General features: G+C 35.4%; 1 protein-coding gene across 2 annotated transcripts; it reads left to right on the plus strand.

Moving 5' to 3' along the window:
• Positions 1-254: 254 nt before the first annotated feature.
• On the plus strand, positions 255-10612 carry LOC112523294 (SH3 domain-containing protein 2-like). 2 transcript variants are annotated; one of them, XM_025132829.1, is made up of 11 exons: positions 255-399; positions 2498-2614; positions 2973-3042; positions 3129-3268; positions 3870-3971; positions 4143-4343; positions 4419-4481; positions 8971-9114; positions 9219-9293; positions 10243-10352; positions 10530-10612. In XM_025132829.1, the coding sequence occupies exons 1-10, from the start codon at positions 343-345 to the stop codon at positions 10348-10350; spliced, it is 1077 nt and encodes a 358-aa protein (XP_024988597.1). In that variant the 5' UTR covers positions 255-342; the 3' UTR covers positions 10351-10352; positions 10530-10612. The 2 variants fall into 2 exon arrangements, with proteins under 2 accessions (XP_024988597.1, XP_024988598.1); XM_025132830.1 differs by having other exon boundaries at positions 2510-2614.
• The last annotated feature ends 1919 nt before the right edge of the window (positions 10613-12531 follow it).

The raw sequence follows: 12531 nt of genomic DNA on the forward strand, positions 1-12531 counted from the left end.
GCCTCAAAAGTGCTTGTTATCGGTATTATATTGAAATAAGTCAATAAGTTATTTTCATAAGCAATAAAAAAGACAAACATTTTTTTTTAATGAAAAACAAACAAAACAAAAAAAAAAAATTAATGAAAAGCAAACAAACGTGTGTTTCTAAAAAAAAAAACCTCTAAAGGAAGAATTGACTCGATTCAAAATCTCAAAAGCCCCCAAGAAATCAATTCATTTCCAAAACGAGTAAGGTGGTTTGAGTTGAATCTCGTCATTGGGACGATTATCCGACGACGTGCCGTCCACTGACGCCGGAATCCGTTGAATTCCTCACTGTTCCTGTCAATTCGTGGATGAATGGAAACGATCAGAAAACAAGCAGTGAAGCTCCGGGAGCAGGTCGCCAAACAACATGTAAGTATACTCATGATATCTTTGCTTTCAAGTAAAATACTGATTAGACTAGGATGAGCTAATATCGTGCAGATTCCTGCTAATATCGTTTACGACCATTTTGTTTTGCAAGGATCTATATGGGAATTTGATTTCTGGTTATCCATTCGCTTTCCCAAGTTCATTCCAAAAGAAGATGCATCAAACTTTGTAATCTTGAGTTTTGAATTGCTATGGTTGTTATCTCTTTATTAGGTTACTTTCGGAGGATGTAGCATGTATTTCTCTGTGCTTTAGTTAGTTCACATGGTGATGAATGCGGTTTTCCCTAATATAATTGTAGTTTAACTTCCAACGTTTTTGTCAAGGTAGTGGGAGTACAATAACACGTAGGTCACCGGAATAACAGCTGTAACTTAACATTTTTGAAATTGATTATTGACATGGAGTTGTATGCATTCCCCAAAAAAGAAACTCCATCTCAAATGGTACTAAAGCATTGATCTGAAAAATGGTTCTTTGACCAGAAAGTATTGTCTATAATTCCTCTAGTTCCAAGGCCTACGGAGTTAAGGATCGGTTTACCTCTAGTCATCGCATCTAATGCATGCACTGTTGACACAAATGTGATACTCTTAGAAGGGGAACACTTGTCATATACACATTGGTACTGCCCGAAGTTGAGCTTCAGAAAGTAAGAGAATATGTCCTCTTTCAACTTAGAGTACATTTAGACTAAAAATATGCATTTTTTTATCGAAACGTCCAAGTCTTCATATTAAATCTACAAGTATGCTGCCGATTTATATGCTATCCAACAACCAGTTTGGCTGCCTTTGGATAAGATCCAGATTGGATCAATCCAATGCTAATGTTATTGGTTGGAAAGGATTGGTGCTGGCATTTTGGGAGGAACATCTTAGTAGCCAAACTTTATAATTGCCTCAGATTTGAGGTAATCATTACAGTATAGTTTGAAGTTTGTGAATAATCATACTATTAAGGTGTATCTTTGGCAGTTTTTCCTGCATATGAAGGAGAGAGGTGAAAGATACTGGATTTTTAATATTGATACAGAAAGATCAAGAAAAGAGGGAGGGTCTATAACTTGACAACCTGATGTCATAAAGGGTCTTGGTATTTCCTGGATCATGTCAAATTAGTGAGGGTAATATCATATGATTGACCTTGATTCACAGGGTTAGTATTGTTGGAACTTGGAAGGAAGCTAGATGCGATTGTTCATGATGGTTGATGCATATATATATATATATATATATATATATAGATAGATAGATAGATAGATAGATAGATAGATAGATAGATAGATAGATAGATAGATAGATAGATAGATAGATAGATAGATAGATATTACATTAATTTAATTAGCATATGCAGATTAACATGATCCAGTTGACAGACTAACCAAGGAGTAGATTGCTAACCATTTTAGCATTTCTTTCAAATGAGTGTGGGAATTTATAAAGAAAACGAAATAGTAACAGGAGCCAAGGTTCTAATGATGGTTTCTTGAAACTCATCTTTCAAACAATTTTGTCATACAGTCTGTAGTTGGGTTTCATATCTTTCTTACTATTTAGTCCTCTGAAGAATTGGATTTTACATCTAGCGCCTTGGTGGGATTAATATTTTTGGTCATGTAATAATGCAAATTATTTGTAACCAGTATAGCTAAAACATCTTGAATAGGTTTCCAGTAGACATAATGGTGGACCACATAAGTTTATTGAACGTGGGTAGAATAAAGACGTTATTTTGCAAGATCTACAGTTCTTGCAACCAGAAATATTTGTGAATTGATACTATATACGGCATGATATGGAAGGGTAATGCATAGCTGTTAGAGAGGTCGAGATTATACTTATATTTTTAAACAAGATATGTTGAAACTATAATTCTGCATCTGGTAAATACAAGTCTTGCACCTAAGTGCAAGATGGTACTGCTTTATGTGTGTTATACTTTTGAGTATTACTTATGTTCTCACACTTATATCTGCTGCAACCGACATATGAAGCTTCTTGCTTGTTACTGTTTAATATATTACTTCCTAACCACAACCAATTATTAAAATAATAAGAACTAATTTTGGTGTCAGGTGGTTAAGCAGTTCGGTGGCGGTGCCGATGGAGGTTTAGATGATGTTGCTGATGAAGCAGAAGTCGTGCTTCATCAAAAACTTGAGAGGCTGTACATATCAACACGTGTTGCCAAGGTTGCTTCACCCTTCCATTGGAGATGCTTGTTTTTTGGAAAGAACAACTGGAATGAGTGCTAATAAGTCGAAGAGGATATATTTTCAAGCAACATGCTTTTCAACCGTAGGAACTAGTATGAAATAAACTATTTGGCTGAGCAATGTTATAATGACTCTTTCTAGGAGAGCATCAACTCTCAAGCAATTGACAGCTTGTCATTTTGTGCGATTGGCTAAACTTTGTGAGGACATGTTGGTATCATAGTTATTTATAGGATTATTGGTCAAGGCCTACGTGAAGCAACATTTCATTCTGATACTAAAATTTAGTTGTTTTCTTGTGTCCTTACAATCTGCTCTACCTTCACCTTTTCAGCAATTTCAAAGGGATATTGTTCGTGGTGTAGAAGGATATATAGTTTCTGGTTCCAAACTAGTGGAAATAGGTAAGTAGGTGATGCCTTTTTCCAGATCTTGTTTAACTCCAGGAAATGAACATGACGTAAATTCACATTAATGAATCCTACAACAGGAAATAAATTGTCAGAAGACAGCAAAAAATACGGCATTGAAAGTGGTGGCATGTTATCGAGAGCTGCAGTAAACTTTTCAAGAGCCCGTGCCCAGATGGAGAAGGAACAAGGAAATCTACTGAAGTTTTTTGGCACACAGGTTTCATATCAAGATTTCCCCTTGCTCACTGAAAACTAACAGTGTAGACCCTGTGATGGTTATTCTTGTCATTGCTACTTGTGTGTGATATCAATTGCATTTTGGACATTCACATATACCAAAATTTCCCCTCCCCTTGCTTTATTTAAATGTTTCAAGATTTGGCTTTGGTGTTCCTTAGAATTTCAGCATTGAAATACTACACAATTTTATATGATAATAATGGTTTTATTATGGGAGAACTGTTCTTGTCCTTGCCTGTAATTTAGGGGGGGAGGGGGAGCATTTCTGAATAGGTTAATGTACAAAACTCGGTTGAATGATGAAGGTGGCAAAGTTGTTTAAGGAGAGAGACTGAGGAGAACCTTAAAGTTTGGAGTTTAGGCTTAGGTTGTAAATTATTTTATTATTATTATTTTTTTTTGGGGGGGGGGGGGAAGAGGAGAGGAGGCATTAAAGAAATCTGCAATGAATTTTTACCAGGCTACAGTAATATGCAAGGTTTTATTCTTCGGATATTTGTTTATCTTTTTATCGCTTTTTGGCTTACGCCTTTTGCTATCATTTCACTTCCACCTTTAAACAGTACTGAATCATGCAGGTTGCAGAACCATTAAGAGCAATGGTAATGGGAGCTCCGCTTGTTGATGCTCGACATCTTGCTCAAGGTTATGACAGAATGCGGCAAGAGGCTGAGTCACAGGTGTTTACAAATCTTACAACTTTTGCAGTATAAGAGCACATGATTTTGCTAAATGTACTTTTTATATTTTAAAAAAGTCGGGTTTATTATGTTCTTCTGCTTCTACCAATCATTCTTATGCACAGTATGGAAATGCCTTGTGGGTTTCATTTCACCCTCTAACCTTGTTAGGCCGTTGAAGTTTCTAAAAGACAAGCAAGAGTGAGAGACGGAATGGGGAACTCAGACCACTTTATGAAACTTGAAGCCGCAGAATCAAGATTGCAGCATTCAAAATCCAACATGTTAACGTTGGGAAAGCAAGCTGCATCAGCAATGGCTGCAGTTGAAGCTGAACAGCAAAAAATGACACTTCAGAGATTAATTTCCATGGTAACTTCTCTGTTTAATGAGTCAATGTAATTCACGTTTTAAGATCTATCTTTTTGAAACTTGTTTTTTCAATAGATTGAATCAGAACGTGATTACCACCAGAGGGTTCTTCAGATTCTTGATCATCTTGAAGGAGAGGTATGCATTGTGCCATCACCTTTTGCATCTGCATATTTTTTTTCCGCAATAAATTTTGACGTTCAACGAGATGGGTGGGGGGTTATGGAATATACAGGAGAGTACATCAGCCCCTGGAGTTTTACTTTCATATATGTGAAATGAATTAGCCCTAGCATGTCTACATATACTTTTGATAACACTCATGGTCATAATTATTAGTAAATCAATTATCCTTGGTAAGCTTAATCATCTACAACCTTGACCAAGTGTCATAACGCATGATAATCACGCAAATATATTTGGTAATGTTACAAAAATATTATTTTATTTTTATGTATATTTAGATATGGGAGATGCTAACATCATCCCCTAGATGAATGATAAACTCCGAATTTCAATCAAGGTTAGGATAACCCAACGAGTGATTGAAGCTCCAAATCAGGAAAATCAATGTAAGAATGATCTTCGAGAGAGAAGAGCTGATTAATACGAACTAGAAGAAAGTTTAGCAGAAGAAAAAAGGTGTATATTATATTCATACCTTTTCCAGAGAAAAACAGGCGCTATATAATGCGTAACAACCAAAAATAACAAACTCTACCAGATGATGACATCTGTCTTTCATCAGATCTACCACAAGGTTTATTTAGGCACCTAAATGTGTTGATCTGGCCACGTCACCCAGGTTACTCGTGTCAAAGAATTCCGTCCCAGAATTCATACATGAAATAAATGTGGGTAACACTTCGGGGTATCTGCTTCAGGCTCCGAAGTTGCCCCAACCCTGTTGTGGTGCTTCCATAGGACCTTGACAACTGGCATTATGTTTATTGCACAATATTTTGACCTTTTGGTGAAGAATCGCTTCCGTCTCTTTGATGTTGCTCGACTTTTCATTCAACTATATGTCCTAAACATTTATGGAGATTCGATGCGTGAAATGCATTATGTAAGTTTCCAAGTTCCGGTGGTAAATCATATTGGTGCTTCCTTGGTGATCCACGCAAACCGGAATCGGACACGAACTTTTAGGTGCTAGCAAGAATCTTGAGATAAGCTAGCTTGTGGCGGCTAAGAAACTCATGGGGTGGCAATCACTTGTGGGAATATTAGGATGTGCTGTAGATTTAGTTAGTATATCTATATATAACCTAAACCTAATTTGCACCTACCATAATTAATTAATCCTTTATGGGATTTTATCAATGAAGGCCCATGGGTAATTAATTATTTAAATCTTTTTAAACTCCTTTAAATAATTAATCCTAATTAATTAATAACTTATAATCTAAATTAATTAGATTACTTTCAGTTAATTAATTATTAAGCTATAATTAATCCAGTTAAGTTGTACTTAATCTCTCAAGTAATAATTAAACTCCTTTAATCATTTAGCCTTCAATCATATTAAATTAAATAATAATTAAAATTTCTTTGGTTATTTAGCCATTTGAATAATTAAACTTATTTAATTATTCACTTCCAATTCTTCTAATGGCTTGTAGCGTGTGACCCGAAGAATTCCTATTACGTTGGTAATCGTTATAAACTCCTTTATAATCATAAGTGATGATTGGTATCTAGCAATACATCATCACTACTAACTAGGATTATATGTAGATCTCCGGTCTGCAATCCGTGATCATCAATGTATGTATTTAGGTGGCGTTTGGTTCACATATTGGAATATGTCGGAATTGGAATCTATCAAAGTAATTGAAATGGAATATGTAAAAAGAATTGGAATCTATTTGTTTGGTTCGCTAAATATAACTTCAAAATTATAATAAATTAGTGATAAATTACCAAAAAATTCCTTCATAATTTGTTTGTTTGGTTCATTGAATATAATGGTGGTGGTGGATGGAGGCAGTAGTGGTGTCGATGGTAGTGGTGATAACAGTGGTAGTGGTGATGATTGTGGTGACGACAGTGGTGGGGGTGAAGGCGACAGTGGTAACGGCCATGAGGGTGTCAGTGGTGACGACAGTGGTGGTGACACTGACAACCATCATGGTGGGATGGAATGGAATGGAGTAAATGTAAGTGTATAGTAGTTTTTCTTAAAAGAAGGGATGAAGGAATTGGAATTTTTTGCTAGAACCCTAGGAATTTACATTCCATCATATGTGGAATTCAAATTCCTTACCAAAACTCAAAGAATAAACCAAACGGATGATGGAATTAGGTTAATGAATTGACCATTCTAATTCCTTCAAATTCCGTTGATTCCAACGAACCAAACGACACCTTAGTCTCTTTGTGTTTGATGTCTAGTATGAACACGCAGTACGAACATGTCATACTCGTTATGCTCCAACTTAGTTTTCTGATTTCCGATTATACTGAAAGATCCACATATGCTCCTACGCGGTTGTTAGTATGATCCATCAGGGGACCAACGACATTGCTCATGTCAAACAGGATAAACAAATCCTATCTCGATACATGCTGGTCGTACCTATCTGATATATGACATACCCAACAAAAGCTCTTCCATCCAGTTACAGTGTGGTTGAATTATCTATCAAAATGTGCCCATTCACACACAATAGTCTTCATGATCTTAACTCCAAGGACTCTATATACAATGATCATATGTGAACACACTTATGACACTCATATGACATCCAATGCAGTGTCTTACGTTGTTAATCATATCCGGTACTTTAAGATCTCCATCTTTAGTACTCTCATGTGGATTCTGTATCTCTATATGAATCCCTACATAAGCTAGTATGCTAAGTGTTGCTATGACCAATACCCAAGCAACACAAGACTTACAGACATTCTAGAATAACCAGTACTTTAAGGTCTATTATTGTAAAATATCTCTCCGATAGTCATGTTCATCGGTTGACATCCATGGGATGTGAGTGGAAAATCGAACCGATCCAATCATTCATTGGATGTTAGATTTTGCGAACTGATCCAATGGATGATTGGATCAGTTCGGTTCCATCCATTGGATATTCTTATTGGATATCCATTGGATCAGATTGGATCTATACGACATCCAATGGATGATCCAATGGGATCAGATTCATTCAATGTGTTAATTAAATCTAGTTGTCCAAACAATGAAACAAAGTAATTAATCATTTCTAATATGAGATAAAACCAACATAAGTGAGTCTAAAAATTCAAAAACCAACACAAAACAAATTCCAATTTAAGCAAATTGAAACAAATTGAATGGATGATAGTCGGATGGATGACTGGATGGTAATTGGATGGTTAATTGGATGTTGGTCGGTTTCGGTCGGTTCCGGACTGTCATCCAAGAACTGAGCGATCCAAATTGGATGATGAAATTTTCAATCCGATCCGACCCAATTATGGTCGGTCGGTTCTAACTGGATAAGTCGGTTCCAATTGAATCGATTCACTTTCTGCAGACCCCAACTCTCCAATACAAATGTATAAATAAAACAATAATGGGCAATGCCTTTTGCTAATCAACTTTATGAAAGCATGTCCAGAATTAAGTACATCAAATGATTGACTTTTGGACATATACACTAACATGGTGTATATTTGTATTCATAAACCCTTCACAAGCTTAAATTCATGCTCAAGACATGACCTAGGTCTAGCAGCCGTTGACAATGCTTTTGAACAACATTGTTTTGGACAAATCTGATTAACTTGCATGAGAAGTAGTGTGCTAATCAAGAAGTGAAAGGCCCATAAACTCTGTAAATGAAGAAAATGGCTATCCAGACAAATGCCTAAAGAAGGGACGAGGGCATATCTTTCTTTTTTCTGGCTAACCTGGAACACCTGCTATATGTTTAGACATTGGCCCTTTTGGCCACGTCAAAGTTGCTCTGCTTAAAAACTTCAAAGTTTATGTTTAGTATATTCTCTTTTTATAACAGCTAATTACAAATAAGATTAAGTATAGAGAACGTTATTGCTATTTGAAATATGGAAATGAAGAAATAATATGGTTTGGGTAGGAGGTCATTCATGTACACCCGATCAGAACAATAAAATCAATGGTAATAGCAGGTTGTATTTCTCACGATCAAACGATTAACAAAGGGTTTTCTGGCTTTTGAGAGGCCAGACTCTTCACAGGACTCACGTTCAAATTATCTACAAATCAGAATGCCCTTAAAAGAAACCCCTCTCCCCTTATTTGTACTAGTGATGGCCAGACTTATCAATACCATGCATTACTTACTTGTACCCCTGATGTATTAGCCCCTTGTACTTTCTTTACCCAGCCTACTATATTAACTTGCTGGACCCAGGGTATAACAGCTATCACAGTCTTGGGCAGCCTACTATGTTATGGGCCTTTTTGACCCTTCTGTGCAGTTGACTTGTCTTGACCATTTTCAAGGTTGATGCTGTATATAATAGTTCCGGCTTTATGAGAAAAAATTGCTTCTGAGAATATTCAGTGGAAAAATGTATATCATCTCATGGAAAAATATTTTTCTTATATAACCCTCATGAACTTGTTTTGATGACAAGCTTTTACATTGGACAAATCTAGATGGTATCTGAGCGACAACCAATTGAAGCAACTCCTCCCGTTGTGGAACCCTCTGCACCCCCACCATACAAAGAAGTAAAACGTATGTTTGCTTCTCCCGTACAAAATGGTTCAGATGATGATGTGAATTACTTTCTAGGAGAGGTATGTTTATAAGTCCGTTTTACTTGCTAAACTCCTAGTTTTTGGTTTTATCGATGAAGTGTTCTACTTCTATAATGGCTGCTTAATGCGCCTTCCACTTGCAGGTGATGTTCTCATATTACGGCGAGTCTGCTGTGGAACTAAGTTTATCAGTTGGAGATTTTGTCGTCGTCAGAAAGGTTTGCAGCTCTCTTGGATTTTCTTGTTCATGGTCTCTCCCTATTTCTAGTACGCATCGTCACATGAAAATTACAACGATTGACCCTATGCATGCATTAATAAACGTTTTGCTAACAATGAAATATCTGAAATAACATCCCATCATGACAAATAAAGGTTTTCTTCAAAACTAATTCTTAAGTTCTCTAACTGAACTACTGAAGTGAATCGTGTTGAAGAATAACTGGATATAGGTAATTTTAGTTTAAAAGTTTGTAAATAGAGGAAATGTTGCAAATAATACGGGACATCATGAAAGGGAAATTGTAGCAATCTTGTTAAAATGGGGCAAATAACTAGCAGTTGGCCTGTTCTCTTGGCATGCATATGGTTGATGTGTGTATGTGTGAGAACATATACCTATACTTACACACACACATACATACATACATGTAGTCCACTTCTGATTATGAACCTTCAAACATTCTACTTTCCATCATTAAAATCAACATGGATAACCACAAGGGTGGTGCCTGATTGGTTTGAGCTTGACTCCAAAGGTCAAAAGTACCTGGAGGTCCCGGGTTCAAATTCAAGGAGGAATAAAAATCCCCTTATGGTGAAGGAGGTTCAAATGCGGTGACTCCGGGCTATCTGCAAAGCAGGTGGTCACCCTGGGATTAGTCGGCTCACATAGCGGGTTGGATATCTAGGTTAATCACAAAAAAAAAACATGGATGTTTTCTGTCTCTTGGTTTCAAAACAGTTTGTAACACGGTATCATAGTTTAACGTGATAATCATCTTGATTGTAGACTTGTTTTTTGGCAACAAATGGAATAGTATAGTTAGCTTATAGCTTATGGATTATTTTGTCATTTACATAATCGACGAAAGGCGCTTCAAGTTTAAGATCTAACATTAGGAGTTGATAAAAAATAAATGGATTGAAGAATGGAAAGTTTGATAGGTTTGCAGTGATGGCTGGGCAGAAGGGGAATGCAAAGGGAAAGCTGGTTGGTTTCCAGCTGCTTATATCCAAACAAGACAACATGTTCTTGCAACCAAAATCTTTTAACTGTAAGTTATCTTTAAATTCGTTGGTTTGTTCGAATATGGGACGAAAAGAAAAGAAAGAAATAATAATTGTAAAATTACAAAACTACCCGATCTTTTTAGTCAGATCTTTCCAAATTGGAGATGTTGCTTTTGTGTTTTTTCATGTTTAAATTTGTTGTTTGCTTGTGCTTTTGACAGGTTTGTCCAAAGAGATGCCATTCATGTTATGAAAGCAAAAAAGTGGATTACTTTTCATATTCATATTCAAATTTAAATTTGTTTCTTTTTTTTATTTTACATACATATATACACACATATATATATATATATATATATATATATATATATATATATATATGTTTATTACATTCTTTAGTAAAACACCATAATTTTTTCGAGGGAAAACGTTAGTTTTCATGTAAAGTTAAAAAGTATATTCATTTGATACAGATTGTGTAACTTCTCTCAGATTGTGTAATTGGTTGTCCTTTAATTGCTTTTGGTCTTAATCGGTCTGCAAAAAGATCATAAGAGTGATGCTTGGATAGTGTGAGCGTGGGTTCCAAAGGTCAAAAGTGTCTGGAGGTCACAGGTTTAAATCTAAGGAGAAATAAAAATCCTCTTGTGGTCACAAAGGTTCAAATGGAGTGATTCTGGGTTACCCGTAAAGTAGGCGGTCGTCTTGGATTACTTGGCTCACATAACGGGTTGGATATTTAATAAAAAAAAATGTAACTTATTTGATCAATCTCTTAAACCAATCTTTTTATTTATTTATTTATTATTATATATTTACTGGATTTTAATAACATTATTAAATAATAAATATAAACTATTTATTTAAAAGAATTAAATATTTATTTATTAAATAAATACTAACTCTAAGATGATGTTAAATTAATTTAATAAATATACTCAAACATGAAGTTATTTACTCCAATTAATTTATTAAAAGTTATTTCTAATCTTATAAAGCTCATATAAATTGTGTTAAATTCGTTAACCATCAAGTACAATTTTTTTTATTAACCTGGATATCCAACCTGCTATGTAAGTCAACTAATCACAGGACGACCACATGCTTTGCAGAAAGCCCGGAGTTACCGCATTTGAACCTTCGTGGCCAAAAGGGGATTTTTATTTCTCTTTGGATTTGAACCTGAGATCTCCTAGTACTTTGGAGCCAAGCTTAAACCAATCAAGCACATCTTTATGGTTTACAAAAAATTCTTTAAAACTTATAGAACTTGAAAATGTAAGTATTGCCGTTTTCAGTGATTTTTGTCTGTAATTCATTGTCTTTTGTTGATGGTGTTGCTAAATATTAGTTTCTTTGTTGATGATGGACGTAGGGAAGTTCAACCTCGAGTGATTGTATATCTTGAATTCATTCGTAGAGATATAAATAACATCGAGGCAAAACAGAAACCTTGAGCGGTTCCCATGTTTTTTTGTTTTGAAAGCATCATGATACTAAAAGAAAAGGTAGATTCTACATCTACACTGCTATGCTACTAGCTTGAGCAGTTAGTAAATCCCTGGTCATGGCGGCTAAAACGGAAATTATGGTTCATTTTTTCCACCATGCGAATGTATCAAAATTATGAAAGTACTTGACACTCGTATACATAACCAAACTTGACGCCATATAAATATTTACCTGATTCAGCAAGGTCGTAATTGCTTCCCAACCATCTGTTAGCTTAGTTAGTTTATGTTATTATAAAGTGGAAAATTTTCGTATTACTTGACCATATACTTAGATGCCCTTCTTACCTTTACGCATGAGCGGGCCTATGAAAGGCTCTTGTGGAGTCCCGTGCATCAACTCAACCTATTTTCGTAAATAGAATTTTTCTGGGGGCATGAAAGGTCAAACTGCTAAACAAGGGACATCAACCAAAAAATCGAAAAAGTCCTTCGAAATCAATAAAAAAAACGAAAAAAAAAAGTCTCTAAATCGACCAGAAAAACCAAAACAAATCTTTCGAAATCAACCAAAAAACTTCAAAAAATTCATCGAAATCAACCAAAAAAAACTTTAACAACCCTTCAAAATGGTGGAATTCGGTTAAAAACACATCGGACGACTTCATGGACCTTTAATCCATCTTAAATGTGCACCCTCAACAACAATCTTTGGGTCTGCCGTTGTCTTTACCTAAAACGTCACGTATATATTTTGTGTTATCAAATTTGT

This window comes from Cynara cardunculus, assembly GCF_001531365.2.
Source record: "Cynara cardunculus var. scolymus isolate 2C chromosome LG 12, CcrdV1, whole genome shotgun sequence".
NCBI classification, from domain to species: Eukaryota; Viridiplantae; Streptophyta; class Magnoliopsida; order Asterales; family Asteraceae; genus Cynara; species Cynara cardunculus.